This window comes from Pichia membranifaciens (genome assembly GCF_001661235.1).
Source record: "Pichia membranifaciens NRRL Y-2026 unplaced genomic scaffold PICMEscaffold_9, whole genome shotgun sequence".
NCBI lineage: Eukaryota > Fungi > Ascomycota > Pichiomycetes > Pichiales > Pichiaceae > Pichia > Pichia membranifaciens.
In genome coordinates this window covers 46,530-55,794 of record NW_017566990.1, presented here as the reverse complement: position 1 = coordinate 55,794, position 9,265 = coordinate 46,530, and the positions used below count along the sequence as shown (strand labels likewise).

At 44.7% G+C, this 9,265-nt stretch overlaps 6 protein-coding genes across 6 annotated transcripts; 2 read left to right on the top strand and 4 right to left on the bottom strand.

Moving 5' to 3' along the window:
- Window positions 1-63: 63 nt before the first annotated feature.
- PICMEDRAFT_74912 (hypothetical protein) lies at window positions 64-408 on the top strand (the record flags this gene model as incomplete). Its single annotated transcript, XM_019164909.1, has 1 exon — window positions 64-408. A coding segment is annotated over one exon (345 nt), but the record flags the coding sequence as incomplete, so codon positions are not given.
- A 71-nt stretch (window positions 409-479) lies between these two features.
- Window positions 480-1,892, bottom strand: PICMEDRAFT_37738 (hypothetical protein; the record flags this gene model as incomplete). The annotated part of the gene is made up of 1 exon (XM_019163103.1): window positions 480-1,892. The coding sequence occupies one exon, from the start codon at window positions 1,890-1,892 to the stop codon at window positions 480-482; it is 1,413 nt and encodes a 470-aa protein (XP_019015186.1).
- Window positions 1,893-2,339: 447 nt separating this feature from the next.
- Window positions 2,340-3,923, bottom strand: PICMEDRAFT_74910 (hypothetical protein; the record flags this gene model as incomplete). Its single annotated transcript, XM_019164908.1, has 1 exon — window positions 2,340-3,923. The coding sequence occupies one exon, from the start codon at window positions 3,921-3,923 to the stop codon at window positions 2,340-2,342; it is 1,584 nt and encodes a 527-aa protein (XP_019015185.1).
- A 584-nt stretch (window positions 3,924-4,507) lies between these two features.
- Window positions 4,508-6,022, top strand: PICMEDRAFT_74909 (hypothetical protein; the record flags this gene model as incomplete). The annotated part of the gene is made up of 1 exon (XM_019164907.1): window positions 4,508-6,022. The coding sequence occupies one exon, from the start codon at window positions 4,508-4,510 to the stop codon at window positions 6,020-6,022; it is 1,515 nt and encodes a 504-aa protein (XP_019015184.1).
- Window positions 6,023-6,236: 214 nt separating this feature from the next.
- Window positions 6,237-7,946, bottom strand: PICMEDRAFT_74908 (hypothetical protein; the record flags this gene model as incomplete). The annotated part of the gene is made up of 1 exon (XM_019164906.1): window positions 6,237-7,946. The coding sequence occupies one exon, from the start codon at window positions 7,944-7,946 to the stop codon at window positions 6,237-6,239; it is 1,710 nt and encodes a 569-aa protein (XP_019015183.1).
- Window positions 7,947-8,600: 654 nt separating this feature from the next.
- PICMEDRAFT_74907 (hypothetical protein) lies at window positions 8,601-9,074 on the bottom strand (the record flags this gene model as incomplete). Its single annotated transcript, XM_019164905.1, has 1 exon — window positions 8,601-9,074. One exon carries the CDS (start codon window positions 9,072-9,074, stop codon window positions 8,601-8,603), a length of 474 nt encoding a protein of 157 aa, XP_019015182.1.
- Between the last annotated feature and the right edge of the window lie 191 nt (window positions 9,075-9,265).

Genomic DNA, 9,265 nt, shown 5'->3' with positions numbered 1-9,265 from the left:
ATATTCAAGTTTTTGAGCAAAGACGTTTCTATTTCAGCTAGTGAAGAGTTAAACAGCTGAAGGGATGTGTTTTCGAGGGTAGATAGTACAGGCCCCGGCGAGGGAGTCAAGGTTGCCAAGGCAGACGGGGTCGAGTTGCCGGAGGATGTAATCAACACTGTTGTCCATTCGGACGACGGCGACTGGTTTAAGCCATCTATGCTTGTTGATGTCGAAAAGGGAAACCCAATTGAGCTCGAAGTCATCCTCGGAAATTTGCTTGTCGTTGCGAGGGAGCTCAAGGTGGAGACTCCAACATTGGACCTTTTGTACCATCTTTTGAAAGCTACCCAATTCAAGTTGAAGGAAGGCAAGGGCCTAATCGACGTTCCTAAGGAGAGATCCATTAGCTCTAAGTTCTACTCCTAAGGCCATTTGTAACTTTGTAAGCTGTGCTTAATAAAAAATATTAGACAATACAAATTTTTCAAATAACTGTCTTACAATTTGGACGGTTCGTCAATCCACCAGTCCTTAGGAGAGGCCATCACCGTTTCTGTTAGGCATCTCGGATCCTCTGCTCCAGAATTGATAATATTCAGCGTCTCTCTTTCTCTCTCCCAAGAGAACAGATTTCTCAGAAATGGATCTCCCTCGTCGTTAATGATATCGGTTGCAACATCACCAATACTGCCTAGCATCATGAACGCATGTCCAGAATCGCCGGCCATGACAAAAACAGACCGGTCTTCGTAGTAGGGGCAGTATGATATTAGGTAGTCATTGTCCGAGCTATCTGAATACCAACAAAGCCGAGTCATGGAGATCTTCTTCACCTCCGGAATGTTTTCTCTGATGAAGTTCTTGATTTGCTTCAACGCAAAGAGAGGGATGTTTGTTTCCTGCTCCTCAGGACTCCATTTGGTTTTCACTTTTGAATTGATGTCGCCGACGGGGTTGATCCATTTCAAGCCTCTGTAACCTATCTTCATATATCCTTCAGTACAAGGAAAACCGTACAATCCTCCAAGTGCACCATCTCTGACTTTGTAGGTCCATGTCGGGAACTTTGTCTGAGCGTACTTTCTTTGTGTCGCCTTATCCTTTATCTTGATCATGCAAACAGAACCACCGGTTGCTTCGACTTTCTCTCCTGCTTCGGAAATAATCTCACTCAACCATGGACCGGCACAAACAATAAGATGGTCGCAGAAATGCCGAGTACCATCCTTTGTCTTTATTCCAACACACTTCTTTCCTCCGGTAAGTTCATTGTACTCTAGAAGAAGTTCTGTTAGCGTTCCAGGATCTCCAAAATAGGTTGATAATTTGTCCTTTCCCTTCAGCATACACTTTTTTAAAACCCATCTACATGACTTATCGGCTAATGTCATACCACCCGTGGTATCCAAAAGGCCTTGCAAATGCTTGCCTCTTTTCCTCATATCAAAAGGATCTATAGCGCAAGGATACAAGCCGCTATTAACCGCTCTTTCTTCAGCATCCCTGTCGGATATACAGATAGAGTCTTCAGGCATATTTTTCAAACTGAGTCTCTCAAACTCAGGCAAAACCTTTTTATCTGTAAGGTGAACATTACCTGTGTTGTAATAAATTGGCTCACCACCTTCCCAGTTTTCTTTGGCAATTTCTTTGTTCCATTCAATGAATTTTTCTCGAGAAGCATTGGACATCTTTTGATAATGAACTTCAGAACCGTAAGATGACCTGAAAACTTTGTTTAGGTCAGACGAAGGACTATCACAGCCTTCAAAATAGCTATACTTTTTGGATAGATAATCACGCTTGTCAAAAAGGTGAACGTTTGTATAATCCCGCTCCAGCAATGATAAGGTTGTCGATAACCCCATCACGCCAGCACCAAGCACAATAATTTTACTATCTTGCTTCATATTCTATTGTTATTCGATACCCATGTCAGCTTCATTTCCAGCTTCTATTCTCTCAGTCACTATCATTACTAACATTTTGCTGTAAAGATACTGCTAAAGTTATATATACCTTGGTGTTTTGGAATATCTTGATCGGATATTTCCTAGCTTATCGGAGATGTCAACCTCGAATTTCCAAATAAGGGATTGCGAAAACTTTACCATCTCGCCTGTCGAAACTTGTAGTTTTCATACCAGAAATGGATTACCGGAAAAATATACAATTCAAAGAAGTATTTTTGCGCAAAGCGTCGAAGGAAACAATGCTGTTGTTTTTACTCGAAATACTTTTTCAGCAGCTATGTGTGCTGAAGTAGCCTTGATTTATGAGTGTTTATGAAAAATAAAAACAATTAGTATAAAGCTTATAAAAATAGAGTCAATAGTGTAGAAGAAGATAAAAAAGATTCACAACGAGTATCTAAACTCCGGGTTTTCCATATCGGTTAAGTCAGCAAAAGCAATGTTATCTGGAACTGAGTACTTATCACCCAACTCTGCAACAAGTCTATCTTTCTTTTTGTTCCTGTAAAAGTAAATGACATAAAGTATCATTATCAAGCAGGAACCTCCTGCAAACGAAGCTAACATTGCCGCTTTTGCACCAGAATACCCTGGAGCTTGAGCAGGATTAAAAGTTTGAGGACCGATAATGTTACCTGTGCAGTATCCAACAAGATAGAACATGTTTACAACAATTTTCTTGGTATTTCCTGCAACGTTAGAAGAGACCACCGAACACATACCGGCAGATACTGCTGTAGCCATGTAAAAGCTTAAATAACCAACAAGCTTCGAGGACTTGTGGGGTGTAAAATTGAGTAAGCACATTCCAACTGTAACTATCAAATTGACAATAATACAGGAGATCAACCTTTGATTGTGGAAAATGTGGTAGTTGATTATCCCAACTGCAAATGGGAACACAATATCAATACCACCACCTGGCATGTTCATTAGAAGAGCATCTGCAGTTGAAAAGCCAAAATCGCCCTTTAGCAACATCGAGCCAAAGTTGGTGAAACCACCATTTGGAATTGCATATGAAAGACCATAGAAAAAGAAAATATAGGTGCATGGATCTAAAATCGCTTCTCTGAATTGATTCCACTTGAACTTTTGATTCCCAAACCCCTGTTGGTTCTCCCTTGCCCTTTCCACAACGTAAATCTTGTCCTTTTCATTCAAAAACCAGGCTTTTGTTGGAACATCTGGAATGTGAATAAGACTGATAAAACCAAGCAGTAGCGTTATGCATCCGGTAATAATGTAGACACATTTCCAGGAAGGGAAAGAGTGAGGTCCAGTACGATGAACTTGCAAGCCGTAGGCAATCCCTGCTCCTAAAATAGTACCAAATCCTTGCATCCCCCACCAAATACAAGTTCTCATAAAGTGTTCACTCTTTCTCCACCATTGGGATGTAAGCAAAATATATGCAGGGTTCATGAAGCCTTCAAATACACCAAGCATGACACGACAAGCTAAAAACCCAGCAGCATTAGTACATGCTGCATGGCACATCAAAATGACTCCCCAGGCAATAACTGCCAAGGAGAGAGTTTTGGATAGAGGTAATCTCTGTAGCATGCGATTGGCAGGATACTGGAAAATCAAATAGCCAAAATAGAACGATGATCCAACCCAACTATATTCCTTTGCGGACATGTTCAAGCTCTTCTGAAGGCCCATGATGGAAGCGTAGGAGTTCGTAGTTTTATCCATCAATTGGCACGACATCAATCCGACTATAATTGGCAAAATAGCCCAATCAATTTTTCTCAACACCTTCTTCTCATACTCTGGATCAAGCACTAGACCTGTAACGTCGTCAATATATTGCATTGCAATATCTGCATCTTTTTCGTGGACTTCTATTCTCTTACCGTTCAATGAAACCACGGTCGAAATAACCGGGTCTAAGTCATTTACAGAGGTAACATCAAGGGTATAGTTTGCATCTTTGATGTCTTCCCTACTGCTAGAGGTCATTTTGATTATCAATTAATTGCAGTTGTTTTTGCAGAAAGTTAAAATATTCGTGATTAGTTTCTGATATGAAATGTCTAGGAGGACGGGAGAGGAAAGCTTAGTCATTTTTATATCCAACAATGACAGCGGACTAGGATATGCTGCCCAAAAAATTATCACAAAGATAAGATATGCTTTCCTGGTTGTGATGAACATTGGTCGATGATTAGAGACAGTTCGGCTGATCGTATATACACCTTATCTTCTCGCGTCAAGATAACACACCGCCACTTTTTCCCAAACCGGCAATTGCGTATCTTTTGCGCGGAGCAGCTCGAGGAACTTATCGTCCCAAAAAGTTCTGGATTCGGCCCTCTCTGTAAATACTTACGACCGCCGAAGAAGATACGGAAAGTTATGCAGGGGCTATATGCGGTGATAAGGCTTCCGCTGGAAATACAGCTAATGGAATTGTGGTTCTTCTTTCTGTTCCTCTTTCTTTCTGTTGATCATTGACACAAGTTTTCTTTTCTCTAAAATGTTAAGCACATCTTCAATAGCACACGGTATATGGATTGCGACTCAGTTGAACCACGGGATCAAAAATGGCGAAAACTGCTGAAAAAAATGATAGTGAAGGTCAGAGTCAAGTCGAAATTTATTTAACGGATAGTGGGTCAAATGATTACGACAACGATTTAAAAGTTGACGAAGATGGGTTTGTAACATTTAAAGAGAATTCTCCGACAAAGGCAAGAAACTGGAGTTTCAAAACTAAAATCTTGTACACAATACTCTACAGTTTTGTTACTTTTGCAGCCCAGTTCAATTCGACTACGACGTCATCTGGCGATTTTTTCAAAGAAATGGAAAGTAATTATCACCTCGGTAGAGAAGCTTCGGTGCTTACGATATCTCTTTACATCTTTGGTATTGCATTTGGACCCATGGTTTTTGCACCACTTTCAGAAGTTTATGGGAGAAAAGCAGGTGTGTTGATTCCGTTTTTCATTTCTTGCATGCTCACTTTTGTGACGTCAATCTGTTATAATGTTCCGTCTATCATGATTTGCAGGTTTTTTGCAGGGTTTTTTGCTGGTGCCCCCATTGTGTCTGCGGGGGGAGTCATGGCGGACCTATGGGATCCTTCATTTCGTGGAGTGGCCTTTGCATTATACGCCTGTTTTGTATCCAATGGTGCTTCCTTTGGCCCGGTGATCTGTTCCTTGTTGATAAATAGTAATTCCAGCAGGGAGTCTTGGAGAATCGCTCAGTGGTTTATTGGACTCTGTGATCTGGTGTTGTTTTTGCTCATGTATATCTTCACGAATGAGACTTATGATCCAGTCATTCTACAGCGCATTGTGAGGGTTGAAAGAATAAAGACAGGAAATTGGATCTTACATACCAAACTCGATACTTTGCACTTGGATTGGCGGAAACTTTTAACTTCACAAGTGATACGTCCTTTTGTGATGCTTACGATACCCATCGTGTTCATTATGGCTCTGTTTGCAAGCTATGTTTATGGACTTTTCTACTTGATGGTTACCAACATATCCACAGCTTTTGAGCTCACAAAACAGTGGGAAGGCACTAAGACTGAAGTACCAAATGTCTCTCTATTTTTGGGGGTATTTTTAGGGTGTATTGGGAACATGCTATGGGCATTGAGATATTCTAAAGTTGTTGGCAAAAATGATGGTAAGGCAATACCGGAACAACGTTTACCTATTATGATGATGCTTGGCTGGATGATGCCGGCAGGAATTTTCATCTTTGGTTGGACGTTATATAACGACATACACTGGGTGGTACCCTGTTTGGGAATACTTATGATGGGTGCAGGTTTCATTACTATCTTTCAGGGGTGTTTGAATTATTTGGTTGATTTTTATCCTACATATGCTGCTTCTGCGATTGCTGCCAATACATTTCTAAGATCCACTTTTGCAGCCGTGTTCCCACTGTTTGCTAGACAATTGTTTGTAAACTTGGGAGTTCATTGGGGTTCATCATTGATCGGATTCATTGCACTAGGGATGATTCCCATTCCATATGTTTTTTATGTGTTTGGGGAGAGAATAAGATTAAGAAAATTAGACGTACTGGCAGGGTGACTGGCCTATCTAAGAAAGGTAACATGCTCTTGTTCTGAAAATAATAAACTCGAAAATGTTACCGCTTCCATTATATTATTTATTAAACAAAAGATTTTGTGCGAGCGATCGATACAATAGATACCATGTAGCTAATTATAAAACGAAAATACAAGAAGTTGAAGGTTATGTTCAAAAGCGAGCCAACGACTCCAAGAAAGCTGTCGACACCAAATCAGACCTCTTCCTTTTTGACAAATTCAGAGTTTTTCTTCGAGACGTTATCTGAAGAAGTGGCTTCAACAGAATTCAAAGAAACGTGACCAGTGGTTTTTGCCTCTGCTTCTTGATCAGCTATTTTTTCAACCAAGTCTACTTGCTCTTCAAGTTCTTCGTAATTCTGAATGACAGTGTTAGTGATGTTACTCTTTGGACCTTTGAAGATTTTGTGTGCGTATATGAAGTACCATGCAAGAGCGAGGAACATGGCACCATAGTAGACCAAACAGGTCCAGTTCATTAATTCTGGCGTCAAGTTTTTCCCTCTGAATTGTGGGAAGTTAAGAATTGGGATCATCAAGAGGACAAAGCCGACAGCATACCATCCACAAAAGTATGTCCATTTACCCATGTTCCATGGCCCTGGGACAAATGTATTTCTCGCGTAGGTGATCCTCAAAAGAGTTGGGAAGGTGAAGGAGATGAAGGAACCAATTGCACCTAAGGAGAAGATGGCGTTAATGGCGACACCTCCAAACATTAACAAGTCAAGGCATGCACCAATAAACCAATTCATCCAGACAGCGTTGACAGGGGTTCTCGTTTTGGTGTTGATGTGACACCAGATGTGGGACATTGGAAAGCAATTGTCTCTGGAGTAGGAAAACAACACTCTGGAGGCAGCAATCATGGAAGTGAAGCACATGGAAAAAGTCAAGATGATGGAGAAGGAGGCTAGTGCCAGGCAAGAGCGACGGTCGAGGACCTGAGCTAAGTAAGAAACGTAAGGCTGGCCAATCTCACTGTTGACGACTCCTTCGACGTCCACGATGGTGTAAGCGATGGACAATTGATAGACAAAGCAAAGGGCTCCTCCGATACTGGCAGTCATAAAAATGGCCCGTGGAGTAGATATTTGTGCATTGGAGCTCTCTTCGGCAATATGGAAAGGAATGTCAAATCCTGACATGGTCCAAATGACGGCAAGGAAGGTCATCAACATGCAGATTCCATCTGGCCAGTCGGTGAAGTTGTCGATGCCCCAGGCTTTTCTGTTGTCATTGAACTTAGGGAGACCGAGATTAGTTCTGTTGTTTGCAGCCAAGATGATGATCCAGGAAACAAACAAGAAGACCATGTTCAAGATGGAGGTGCAGGAGTTGATGCGTGCGATCCATCTGGTTGGGCAGGAAGCGATGCAGGCACAGGTGAAGGTGATGCCGATGGTGAGCAAGTAGGTGTGCCAAGTTTTGTTTTCGTACGTTGGGTCTGTCATGGTCTTCAAGGCCAAAATGATACTTGCGCAGGACCAGCCGACGGCAGGCCCACCTGTCAACTGGACAAAATAGTTTGACCAGCCAACGGTCCACGAGAGGACGGCCTTGTATTTAGGAGGAGACAACATTGCAGTGGCGTAGTAGAGGCCTCCCGACGTTGGGTAGGCGCTCGAGATCTCGCACATCGAGCAGCAGACAGCCATCACACCTGTCATGCCGATGAGAAAACCCCAGGTGAGGCCCGCGTTACCACCGTAGACGATGGAGTACCACATGGTGGACGCCACGGACGGGATCAAGCCCAAGACGGAGAAGGAGACGGAGAAGGTGGCCCACAGAGAAAGGTCCCTCTTAAACTCGGGCTTGTAGCCCAAAGACCTGATGACTTCGTCGTCCTTGCTGACAGGCACAGCGTAGGACGTTCTGCTTTCGACGGTGTCAACGAACATGGCCACGGCGGTAGAGAATGCTGCTGGGTTTACGGAACATTTCGAAGGAGAGGGAGGAGGAGAAAGAGGGGGACGAGGGAGAAGACAAATCACCGGACCCACACACAACTGGAGGAGGAAAAGCAGAGAAACATGGGCAGTAATATACGGAGAAATTTTTCAAGGTGCTTCCACAACGCAAAAGGGAAAAGCAAACGAAAAAAAGAAAAAAAAGTCCCAGAGATAAGGATCTCAGCTGAAAAAAATGTCGGGCGAGAGAGATAATGGCGGGCATCGGCGATGTGACAGGTGCACGACCGTGTGCAGAGTGCCCGTTCTTATCTGTTGCAGAAGGTGTTTCTGCTGCGGAAGACCTCGATGCGACGCTGTATTGCTCTATAGACAACGGTACGTAGATGCGGGGGACATAGATTCCACGTTTCTGCCAACGCCAGAGGTCCAAGGAGGGCCTTTCCGACGACAGGGCCTCATCCACGGCCACACAGACCCGGAAAAAACGGCCGACACGGAAAAAAGGCGTTTCCGAGGGGAACGGCCGTTTTTCGGACACAGCCGCGCGGTTGCCGTACGGCGAAAGCGCACAAAACTCCGTGTCTCCGGCGGAGATAGACGGCGTTGGGCGCGCGGGCCGGCTCTAGACGGGAATGGACGGGTTTAGACGGCGGCGGCGTCGGAGAGGTCTTCCGGCCCAAAGCTGTGCGGGAGAAGTTGGTCGATCGTCCGCACAAGGCTTTTGGAGGCGGTGTTGTTGAACATGATGACCGGGAGCTGGAGACGCAGCGGGTTGCCCGAGACCGGGTCGACAGCGGTGTTGGCACCGGCAAACTCGCGGATGACCTGTCTGCACACGCCGCAGGGGGAGGAGCAGGAGGGCGAGTCGGTGATGACGGCGATGGCCTTAAAGGCGGTGTCGCCCTCGCTGACGGCCTTGGTGATGGCGGTACGCTCGGCGCAGATGCCGGCCGGGTAGGCTGCGTTCTCGACGTTGCAGCCTGTGTAGACCTTGCCCGACTGGGCGAGGAGGGCGCAGCCGACGCGGAACTTGGAGTAGGGGCAGTACGCAAAGGTCTGGGCGTGGAGGACGGTTTCCTTGAGGAGAGCGAGTTCTTTGTCGGTGAGCTGGGACATGGCGGGTGCGGTGGTGAGGGGTAGCTGGTGACGGAGCGGGAGAGAAAGGGAGAAAGGTCGTGGGTGTGTTGGGGAGGAAGAGGAAGAAGAAGAAGGGGCTGCAGAAGAGGTGAAGATATCTGGCGGCTGACGACTGACAAATTCATGCAGGCAGCCCTGCGGTTACGTAAGCGGGGTGGATTGCACGGAGA